Source organism: Mobula birostris, chromosome X (assembly GCF_030028105.1).
Source record: "Mobula birostris isolate sMobBir1 chromosome X, sMobBir1.hap1, whole genome shotgun sequence".
NCBI lineage: Eukaryota > Metazoa > Chordata > Chondrichthyes > Myliobatiformes > Myliobatidae > Mobula > Mobula birostris.
Window position 1 is genome coordinate 4,665,424 of NC_092402.1, and position 12,130 is coordinate 4,677,553.

Consider the following 12,130-nt stretch of genomic DNA (forward strand, 5'->3'; position numbering starts at 1 on the left):
TAGTGGGGGAGTCTAGGACCAGAGGACACAGATAGAGTGGATGTGGAGAGGATGGTTCCTATAGTGGGGGAGTCTAGGACCAGAGGATACAGATATAGAGTGGATGTGGAGAGGATTGCTCCTATAGTGGGGAAGTCTAGGACCAGAGTACACAGATAGAGTGGATGTGGAGAGGATGTTTCCTATAGTAGGGGAGTCTGGGACCAGAGGACACAGATAGAGTGGATGTGGAGAGGATGTTTCCTATAGTAGGGGAGTCTGGGACCAGAGGACACAGATAGAGTGGATGTGGAGAGAATGTTTCCTATAGTGGGGGGAGTCTAGGACCAGAGGACACAGATAGAGTGGATATGGAGAGGATGTTTCCTATAGTGGGGGAGTCTAGGACCAGAGGACACAGATAGAGTGGATATGGAGAGGATGTTTCCTATAGTGGGGGAGTCTAGGACCAGAGGACACAGATAGAGTGGATGTGGAGAGGATGTTTCCTATAGTGGGGGAGTCTAGGACCAGAGGGCACAGATAGAATGGATGTGGAGAGAATGTTTCCTATAGTGGGGGGAGTCTAGGACCAGAGGACACAGATAGAGTGGATATGGAGAGGATGTTTCCTATAGTGGGGGAGTCTAGGACCAGAGGACACAGATAGAGTGGATATGGAGAGGATGTTTCCTATAGTGGGGGAGTCTAGGACCAGAGGACACAGATAGAGTGGATGTGGAGAGGATGTTTCCTATAGTGGGGGAGTCTAGGACCAGAGGGCACAGATAGAGTGGATGTGGAGAGGATGTTTCCGATAGTGGGGGAGTCTAGCACCAGAGGGCACGGCCTCAGAATAGAGGGACATCCACTTACAACTTAGATGAGGAGAGATTGTTTTAGCCAGGGAGTGGTGAATCTGTGGAATTCATTGCCACAGACGGCTGCGGAGAGTGATCGGTGCTTGATCAGTCAGTACGTCAGAGGTTACGTGGAGAAGCCAAGCAAGTGGGTTCGAGAGGGATAATAAATCAGTCATGATGGAATGGCGGAGCCAACTCGATGGGCCACAGGGGCCCAATTCTGTGGTCACGGGGAAAAATGTACAAACTCCTTACAGACAGTGGCGGAATTGACCCTGGGTCACCAGCGCACTGACCGCTACGTTACCGTATCATAGAAACATTGAAAACCTACAGCACAATACAGGCCCTTCGGCCCACAAAGCTGTGCCGAACATGTCCTTACCTTAGAAATTACCCAGGGTTACCCATAGCTCTCTATTTTTCTACGCTCCATGTACCCATCCAGGAGTCTCGAAAAAGACCCTATTGTATCTGCCTCCATCACTGTCCATTCCACCAATCACCAATCTCTGCATTAAAAAAAACTTACTCCTGACATCTCCTCTGTACCTACTGCCAAGCACCTTAAAACAGTGCCCTCTTGTGCTAGACACTTCAGCCCTGGGGAAAAAGCCTCTGACTAACGATAGTGCTGCTTTTCAAGAAACTACTCTGGGAATGAAGGGGTTAGCATGTGGCAGCCTTGGGCCTGTACTCACAAGAACTTAGAATGCGTGCGCATTCACTGAAACGTACTGAACGTTGAAAGGACTAGATAAGGTGGATGTGGAAAGGATGCTTCATCTGGTGAGGGTATCCAGAACTACAGGGCACAGCCTCAAAATTGAGGGGGCAACCTTTCAGAACAAAGGTAAGGAGGATTTTTTTTTAAGCCAGAGAGCAGTGGAGGCAGAGTCCGTGGGTATATTCATAGCGGAGGTTGATAAATTCCTGATTGGTCAGAGCATCGTGGGATAACGTGAGAAGGCAGGTGTATGGGATTGAATGGGATCCGGGATCAGCCATGATGAAATGGCGGAGCGGATTTGATGGGCTGAATGGCTTAATTCTCCCTCTACGTCTTATGGTCCAAGTCTTTGGCTGCTGGGCCACACACACACACTTCCCTACTCCCTTCCTGCCTTCCTGTAGATACCGAAGTCACGTAAATATTAAATTGGGTGTCATGTAAGGAACTGGCTTATTTGCCGGGTGAAAGCCACTTCTGCTGTGTCGGTTGCCAATTGGCCCGTTCAAACGGACGCGGCAGCTCTTTCCCATGGGTTGGCTTGTTCACCAACGGTTTCCGGCTCATGGGCGCCCCAGGGGGGTATAAGAGTGGCACGAGCGAGAGACCCACTCTCTCATTTGTCCGCAGGGCTCGTTTCAGGCTGAAGTCGCGACCAGCCCTAAAGGATCACGAGGAAAAAGTGATGCAGACCTACACAGTCCCTACCATTCCCCCTCGTCCCCGGTGTTCGTTTGTACTTATTTGTAGCATACTTGGTTCTGCAATTTCGTAACTTTGGGGGATTTAATGGAGAGCCCGTTAAGTTAAAAGCGCAACTGCACATTTACTATTGGAGCTCTCTGTAGTTAAGACATTAACAAGAGAGAATCTGCCGATGCAACACACACAAAATACTGCAGAAAGTCAGCATCCAGGGAAAGGAATAAACAAGTCCAGTTTCGGGCTGTGACGCTCCAACAGGACTGGGGGAAAAAAAAGAGGAGAAGTCAGAGTAAGAGGGTGGGGTGGGGTGTAGGAGGAAGAAGTACAAGGTCGTAGGTGATAGGTGAACCGGGAGAGGGGTGAAGAGCTGGGAAGTTGATGGGTGGAAGAGAAAGGCCAAAGGGAGGTGACGGACAGGTAAGGAAAAAGGTGAGAGAGGGAAACATAAGTGAGGAATGGTGAAGGGGGGAGCAATAATCACTGAACGTTCAAGAAAGCTATGTTCATGCCATCAGGATGGGGGCTGCCCAGATGGAATACCAGGTGTTGCTCCTCTAACCTGAGTGTAGCCTCATTGCGGCAGTAAAGGAAGCCACAGACTGACATGTCTTCCTCTTTTTTCCATGGCCTTCCACACTCTCCTATCAGACATCCCATCGTCCAGCCTCTCCTATCAGACATCCCATCGTCTACCCTCTCCTATCAGACATCCCATCGTCCAGCCTCTCCTATCAGACATCCCATCGTCTACCCTCTCCTATCAGACATCCCATCGTCTACCCTCTCCTATCAGACATCCCATCGTCTACCCTCTCCTATCAGACATCCCATCGTCCAGCCTCTCCTATCAGACATCCCATCGTCTACCCTCTCCTATCAGACATCCCATCGTCCAGCCTCTCCTATCAGACATCCCATCGTCTACCCTCTCCTATCAGACATCCCATCGTCTACCCTCTCCTATCAGACATCCCATCGTCTACCCTCTCCTATCAGACATCCCATCGTCTACCCTCTCCTATCAGACATCCCATCGTCTACACTCTCCTATCAGACATCCTATCGTCTACCCTCTCCTATCAGACATCCCATCGTCTACCCTCTCCTATCAGACATCCCATCGTCTACCCTCTCCTATCAGACATCCCATCGTCTACACTCTCCTATCAGACATCCTATCGTCTACCCTCTCCTATCAGACATCCCATCGTCTACCCTCTCCTATCAGACATCCCATCGTCCAGCCTCTCCTATCAGACATCCCATCGTCTACCCTCTCCTATCAGACATCCCATCGTCTACCCTCTCCTATCAGACATCCTTCAACTACTGCACAGAGTCTTGTCATCTTCAGAAGTTTTCGGATGACTCTGCCATAGTTGGATGCATCAGCAAGGGAGATGAGGTTGAGTACAGGGCTATGGTAGGAAACTTTGTCACATGGTGTGAGCAGAATTATCTGCAGCTTAATGTGAAAAAGACTAAGGAGCTGGTGGTAGACCTGAGGAGAGCTGAGGTGCCGGTGACCCCTGTTTCCATCCAGGGGGTCAGTGTGGACATGGTGGAGGATTACAAATACCTGGGGGTACGAATTGACAATAAACTGGACTGGTCAAAGAACACTGAGGCAATCTACAAGAAGGGTCGGAGCCGTCTCTATTTCCTGAGGAGACTGAGGTCCTTTAACATCTGCCGGACGATGCTGAGGATGTTCTACGAGTCTGTGGTGGCCAGTGCGATCATGTTTGCTGTTGTGTGCTGGGGCAGCAGGCTGAGGGTAGCAGACACCAACAGAATCAACAAACTCATTTGTAAGGCCAGTGATGTTGTGGGGATGGAACTGGACTCTCTGACGGTGGTGTCTGAAAAGAGGATGCTGTCCAAGTTGCATGCCATCTTGGACAATGTCTCCCATCCACTACATAATGTACTGGGTGGGCACAGGAGTACATTCAGCCAGAGACTCATTCCACCGAGATGCAACACAGAGCGTCATAGGAGGTCATTCCTGCCTGTGGCCATCAAACTTTACAACTCCTCCCTTGGAGGGTCAGACATCCTGAGCCAATAGGCTGGTCCTGGACCTATTTCCTGGCATAATTTACATATTACTATTTAACTATATATGGTTTTATTACTATTTAATTATTTATGGTGCAACTGTAACAAAAACCAATTTCCCCCAGGATCAATAAAGTATGACTATGACTATCGTCTATCCTCTCCTATCAAACATCTTATTGTCTACCCTCTCCTATCAGACATCCCGTCGTGTACCATCTCCTATCAGACATCCCATCGTCTACCATCTCCTATCAGACATCCCATCGTCTACCATCTCCTATCAGACATCCCATCGTCTACCCTCTCCTATCAGACATCCCGTCGTGTACCATCTCCTATCAGACATCCCGTCGTGTACCATCTCCTATCAGACATCCCGTCGTGTACCATCTCCTATCAGACATCCCGTCGTCTACCATCTCCTATCAGACATCCCGTCGTCTACCATCTCCTATCAGACATCCCGTCGTCTACCATCTCCTATCAGACATCCTGTCGTCTACCATCTCCTATCAGACATCCTGTCGTCTACCATCTCCTATCAGACATCCTATCGTCTACCATCTCCTATCAGACATCCTATCGTCTACCCTCTCCTATCAGACATCCTATCGTCTACCCTCTCCTATCAGATACCCTGTCCTCCAGCCTTTTATCTCTTTCACCCATCAACTTCCCAGCTGTTTACCCATCCCCTCCCCCTCTCCTGGTTTCACCTGTCACCTAACCACCTCGTACTTCTTCCCCCCCCCCATCTTATTACTCCAACTCCTCCTCTTTCTTTCCAGTCCCGAGAAAGGGACTCATTTCTCCTTTCCGCAGATGCCTCCTGGCCTGCTGAGTTCCTCCAGCATTTTGTGGGTGCTGCCCTGTGTAGTTTAGAGAAGGGCTTGTCCAGCTAGTTTAGTGTTTCATTGCTCTTTTGTAAATAACTAGGCTATGTACTCAATCTGTCTCCACATTACATCTGCAAATTAGACAAAGACACACCAAAGTTCCACCCTCATTGTTCCACTTATTCACAAAAATCTAACTGATAGTGTACTGTAAGTATCACAGATAGGATTTTGTAACTGGCTCACGCAAAGGAACAAGCTTCGGGGCAGGGTGAGGGAGTTAATCGCCCATAACTGCCATAGAAATAATCTGTTGCTGGCAGAGTACCAGGCAACGCAGCAAGTTTCACCGAACAGACCCAAACAAACAAACAGCTCTAATCGACAAGTAGAAACAGACAGAAGTGCTGCTGGTTCTGTGAAAATAGCAGATCCCAAGACCCCGGACATCTGCCTGAGATAGTGAATGGGAGGAAAAAAATGACAATCATCCTTTGGGTGGGGAATGCCTTTAGAAACATATCATTATTTTCTGAGAAAAGGCTGGGGAACAAAATATGATCAGTTTAATTCTTAACATTGCATCTGCCCCCAAATAACTCCTATGTCATCAGGAATGCTTTCGACTTCTTTAGTACATTTAATGATGAAACATACGCACTTAGGAACCGCCCCCCCCCCCGTACCTAATGAAGTGGCCACTGTCAGTACGTTCATGGTCTTCCGCTACTGTAACCCGTCCACTTCAAGGTTAGATGTGTTGTGCGTTCAGAGACGCTCTTCTGCACACCGCTGTCGTAATGTGTGGTTATTTGAGTTACTGTCGCCTTCCCGTCAGCTTGAACCAGTCTGGCCATTCTCCTCTGACCTCTCCCATTAAGAAGGCGTTTTCACCCACAGAACTGCTGCTCACTGGTGTTCCAGGTGGACTGTACGCTCAGTGGCCACTTTATTAGGTACACCTGCGCACCTGCTGGTTAATGCAATGTTTCTCACACCGTTCCCTGTAAACGCCAGAGACTGTTGTGCGTGAAAATCCCAGGAGATCCGAAATATCCGAGACACTCAAACGACCCTGAATGGTGTTATTACTATCTGAATGGTGTCAAGTTAGGAAAAGGGGAAGTACAACGAGATCCAAGTGTCCTTGTTCATCAGTCACTGAAAGTAAGCATGCAGGTACAGCAGACAGTGAAGAAAGCTAATGGCATGCTGGCCTTCATAACAAGGGGAGTTGAGTATAAGAGCAAAGAGGTCCTTCTGCAGCTGTACAGGGCCTTGGTGAGACCATACCTGGAGTACTGTGTGCAGTTTTGGTCTCCAAATTTGAGGAAGGACATTCTTGCTATGGAGGGAGTGCAGCGTAGGTTCACTGGGTTAATTCCCGGGATGACAGGACTGTCATATGTTGAAAGATTGGAGCGACTGGGGTTGTATACACTGGAATTTAGAAGAATGAGAGGGGATCTGATTGAAACATATAAGATTATTAAGGGATTGGACACGCTAGAGGCAGGAAACATGTTCCCGATGTTGGGGGAGTCTAGAACCAGAGGCCACAGTTTAAGACTAAGGGGTGGACGATTTAGAACGGAGTTGAGGAAAAACTTTTTCACACAGAGGGTTGTGGTTCTGTGGAATGCTCTGCCTCAGAAGGCAGTGGAGGCCAATTCTCTGGATTCTTTCAAGAAAGAGTTAGATAGAGCTCTTAAAGATAGCGGAGTGAAGGGATATGGGGAGAAGGCAGGAAAAGGGATACTGATTGTGGATGATCAGCCATGATCACAGTGAATGGCGGTGCTGGCTCGAAGGGCTGATTGGCCTACTCCTGCACCTACCCTGTCTGGCACCACAGTCGAAGTCCCACAGATCACATTTCTTCCTCCATTCTGATGTTTGGTCTGAACCTCTAGACCATGCCTGCATGCTTTTGTAGGATAATGTAATGGGTGACGCACATTGTTCACTACAGAAACTGTTCCACACGAGTCACGAGCACCATCATTGAGTTGTTGTGCTCTGTTTAAGAGACGGTGCCTGACGTAATGACGTTAGTGAAAGGCGGCTGCTTTTAGTTTCATACGTAATGGACGCAGAGGGCTGCGGGTTTTGTTGGTGCTTTCCACAAAATCCTACACTTTAATGAGTTGAGCTGCTGCCATGTGATTGGCTGATCATAAATCTACATAATCAGCAGGGATAGAGGGGTCCTGAGAAAGTGCGTATTCCACCTTGTGCATGCACTTAACCTGTCCGTATCCGCCCCAAGACTCTCTGCCTCCCCCTCACAACTTGCGCTGTTGCTCAGCTTTGTTCTATCGGAGGGTAGAAAGGGGCGATCGCACCACAGCCTGGAACTCTTAATTTTACATGGACAGTTCGAAAGGGACGGAGTTAAATTCTATCGGCTGGTACGTTCCGTCGGTCGGCACTCACCATCGGGGTCCTCGGCTGGCTGGATGCTCATGTAAGGCTCCCCTTTCTCCATCCTGGACTGGCGTTGCCGGCTCTCTTCCTCGAGAGCTGCCTCTGCCCGGCTCTTGGCGTTGATATAGGCGAGGTAGGCGGGAGAGCTGTGATAGGCTTTCATGGCTTCGTTGTACTCGACCTGCAAGCAGGGGCGATACGAGAACGCAGCTGGTAACGAGCAAATGAAGCAGCCAACTCCCCCATGTTTCCTGCAAGATCACTTCTCTCGAAAGACTGCAGCCACGAGCAAGTGTCATTTACACTGTGACCGTGGGGAAATTGCAATGCACCTTTAGAAACTAGCTTCCTTCAGGCTGTTTTTGCCAGGGGAGATAGTGGGGACAAGCTCCCACTAACTATTAAATGCTCCCAAAGGCATGCGCCACAAATAGCCTGACAACTAAGTCCAGCTCCCGGCCTTCACGTGTGGTTTAGCTACTAAACCCAGCAGAACAGTGTCTACTGACAGGAGAAGGGGCAAAGGTGGGTTACTGGCGCCTTAGAACCAGTCGCTTCGAGCAAATGGGGCTCGTCAGCCGTGGTTAGCAGCTCATCTAGGAGAAGGAACACTCTGATCTCAAACCTTGCGGCTATACCCACTCATCGGAGAAGGCTTCAGGATTAAACCCAGAGGAAAAATTTCAGTGCTGGGATCCCTAAGGCAGTCCTACGTGGAGTTCAACGCTGACTGGCAACCCCTGGTGCCAAACTGTACCAGTCTCTGCCATTCCTTTGGGTCTATCAGCTGCATGGAGAGGGGGAGCCTGCTACACGGGCAACAGTTCCCTCTCCGTATCGTACCGCCCTGGCTTGCGTATCATGTAGACAGCTGTGACGCAACATCTGTGGTCGACCCTGACCAATGAAGGGCCTCTCCTCTTCGAGTCTCTCCCCAATGTCCCTATTAGTTCAGGGATACCAATCATCTGACATTGGGAATCCCTCATGTGAGCCCATAAGACAGAGGAGATCAATGAGGCCATTCCATCACGGCTGATTTATTATCCCTCTCAACCCCACTCTCCTGCCTTCTCTCTGTAACCTTTAACACCCTGATTAACGAAGAACCAATCAACCTTCGCTTTAAAAATACCCAGTCACTCGGCCTCCACAGCCTCCTGTGGCAAAGAATTCCACAGATTCACCAGCCTCTGGCTAAAGAGGTTCCTCATTATCTCTGTTCTCAAGAGATGTTCTTATTTTCTGAAGTTTTACCCTCTGGTCCTAGATTCCCCCACTATAGGAAACATCCTCTCCACATCCACTCTGTCTGTGTCCTCTGGTCCTAGACTCCCCCCACTATAGGAAACATCCTCTCCACACCCACTCTATCTGTGTCCACTGGTCCTAGACTCCCCCCACTATAGGAAACATCCTCTCCACATCCACTCTATCTGTGTCCTCTGGTCCTAGACTCCCCCACTGTAGGAAACATCCTCTCCACATCCACTCTATCTGTGTCCTCTGGTCCTAGACTCCCCCACTATAGGAAACATCCTCTCCACATCCACTCTATCTGTGTCCTCTGATCCTAGACTCCCCCCACTATAGGAAACACCCTCTCCACACCCACTCTATCTGTGCCCTCTGGTCCTAGACTCCCCCACGATAGGAAACATCCTCTCCACATCCACTCTATCTGTGCCCTCTAGTCCTAGACTCCCCCACTATAGGAAATATCCTCTCCACATCCACTCTATCTGTGTCCTCTGGTCCTAGACTCCCCCACTGTAGGAAACATCCTCTCCACATCCACTCTATCTGTGTCCTCTGATCCTAAACTCCCCCAGTATGGGAAACATCCTCCCCACATCCACTCTATCTAGGCCTTTCAATACTCGATCAGTTTCAATGAGATCCCCCACCCCCTACCATTCTTCGAAACGCAGATGAATCGTAACTTTACGTTACTGCGCCAGGTCTCACTTTGATTCAGTATTTCCCTGAGGTTTTCCCCAACTTAAATCTGCCGATGAAAGGCACTAAACATTCCACGTGCTTTTCTGAAATGCCCTCTCCACTCCATGCCAACGTTACTACTGAAAATAAAACAAAACTACCCAACTGTGCTCGGAGAATCACACGTGTGAAATTTCACAACAGCACACCTCAAACATTCACATAAAGAAGTTTCAGGAGGCTTGCAGGACCCTTTCCCAAGTAATTCTTGGTAATACATAAGCGATATTATGTATTTATAAGTATTTATAATTGTTTTGTTTTTGTATTATTATTGTGTTCTTTATTTTATTGTGTTTTTTTTGTCCTGTGTCGGATTTGGAGCAACAATGATTTTGTTCTCCTTTACACTTGTGTGCAAGAAATGATGTTAAACAATCCTGAACATAAAGAATTTATTTATTACTGATTTGCTTACTTATTTATTGATTTACCCATTCATTTATTGACTTGTTGAGACACAGTGCCGAACAGGGCTCTCCTAGCTCTTCGAGCAGCACCGTTCAGCCGTAGCCTAACCACGGGACGAATCGCAGCAACCAACCAGCGTACCGGCCGGCACGTCTTCAGACTGCGGGACGAAACCGGAGCGCCTGGAGGAAGCCCGCGCTCTCACGGAGAGAGAACGCACAAACTCGTTACGGACCTGCGGCCGGAACCGAACGCCGGCCGCTGGTGCCCGTAGAACGCTGCGCTAACCGCTACCGTGCATCTGCAGCTTGCGAAATGTTGTCCAGATGCTCAAAATTCCGAAGCTTTAATTTCAATCTTATTTATTTGGAGATGGGGGGCAGAGTGGGTTGCACCAGCCAGCAACCCTCCCCCTCAGCCTAATCACGGGACAATTTACAGTGAGTAATTAACCTACCGACTGGTAGGTCTTGGGACCCTGTGGCAGGAAACCGGAGCACCCGGAGAGAACTGGGAGAACGTACGGAATCCTTGCAGGCGGCTCCAGAATGGAACCCTCAGCTCCGAGCTACAATAGCGTCACGCGAACGGCAACCCTACCACGGAAATCCAGATGGACGGTGACCTTGCTGTGCTGTCTGGTTTTAAGCTGGTAAATCAGGTGACATGGATCTACAAATCAAACCCAAAACGTACAGGGAGCAAATAGGTTCTCGAAGATAAAATTGTGAGGCTCGCTCCCTACAAAATTTCCGGGAGCTGAAAGAAAACATGAGACTGCAGGAGGGGCCAAGGGTCTCAACTGGGAGGGAAATAATCAGTGCTTTGATGCTGGAAAGACCCAGCTGGTCAGCCAGCATCTGTGGAAATAGCTACAGTGTCAGCGTTTCAGACTGACAACTGTGTACTTTTATTTAGATTTTTAGAATCTGTGTTTTTTTTGAAGGTTGATATTTTTGGTTTATATTTCCCAGTGCTAATCTTTCCCTTCGGTCCAAGACCACAGATTAGCTTCATTTACCACATAAACATCAGGCAGTGGGGTGGAGACACATCTCTACCAAAGGAGGTGTGAGGCGCTCCTCCCCTCTGCTAGCCTGCAGGTCACCCTCGGGCGAGGTGTAGCACCTGCTTAGCCCCCCGATCAGGGTCAGGTGAAACCATGGGAGCAGGTGGTGGATGGTCGTACGAGCAGCCGGAGCAGATCACAAGTCCTGGTTATCTGACCACTGACGCCAGGCAGACAATCTCTGAAGAGTATTGATAATGGCTGGGGGGGGGCGGGGTCACCCGTCTTGTAAAGTCACTGCCCAGAAGATGGCAATGGCAAACCACTTCTGTAAAAAAAAACTGCCAAGAGCAATTACGGTCGTGGGAAGACCGTGATCGCCCACATCATAGCGACATGGCACATCACGGTGAATGATACACCGAACCACGCAGGGAAGCACATCGCTCTGCGCCAGTGACCAACACAGTCCGAGGATGTGCTGAGGGGTGTGGGGGGGCAGCCTGTGAGCGTCGACACGCTTCCGACACAGCACGCCCACAACTCACTAAGCTCAACCTGTAGGCCTTTGGAAGGTGGGAGGAGACCAGAGCGCCCGGTGGAAACGCGGGCAGCCACAGGGAGAGTGTACAAACCCCTCACCGACAGCCATCGGGATCGGAGCCCGGACAGCGATCAGTGGCGCTGTAAAGTGTCCGCACCGACCGTTAAGCTGCTGCCCAGCCCTGGAGCACAGCACCAACCACTCCAAGCACAGGCACAATAACCTCAATCAGTAACTGACTGTTATTTCATTTAGAAACACAGCGCCAAGCAAGCCCTTCCGGCCCACAGAGCCACGGTGCCAGAGACCCACCTACGTTTAACCTGAGCTCTATCGCCCACGTCCGATTAGTCTACTAACCGGCACGCCTTTGGACTGGGGGTAGAAACCAGAGCTCGTGGAGGAAACCCACGCACGTACTGCAAGACCGTACAAACGCCAAGGGGCAACAGGAGCAGATTCAGGCCACTCAGCTCACCGACTCCGCCCTGCCATTCCCATTCACGGCCGATCCACTTCCCTCACCCTCCCCCTTCTGCTGCCGTCTTTCCCGTAACCCTG

General features: G+C 49.6%; 1 protein-coding gene across 3 annotated transcripts in view; it reads right to left on the minus strand.

The window, feature by feature from the left end:
* smarce1 (SWI/SNF related BAF chromatin remodeling complex subunit E1) overlaps nt 1-12,130 on the minus strand; it is a 128,267-nt gene that overhangs the window by 33,898 nt on the left and 82,239 nt on the right. For all 3 annotated transcript variants that reach the window (XM_072249723.1, XM_072249724.1, XM_072249722.1), the window contains one exon: nt 7,614-7,785. In XM_072249723.1, the coding sequence (XP_072105824.1) occupies nt 7,614-7,785 (172 nt within the window). The remainder of the gene's footprint in view (nt 1-7,613; nt 7,786-12,130) is intronic.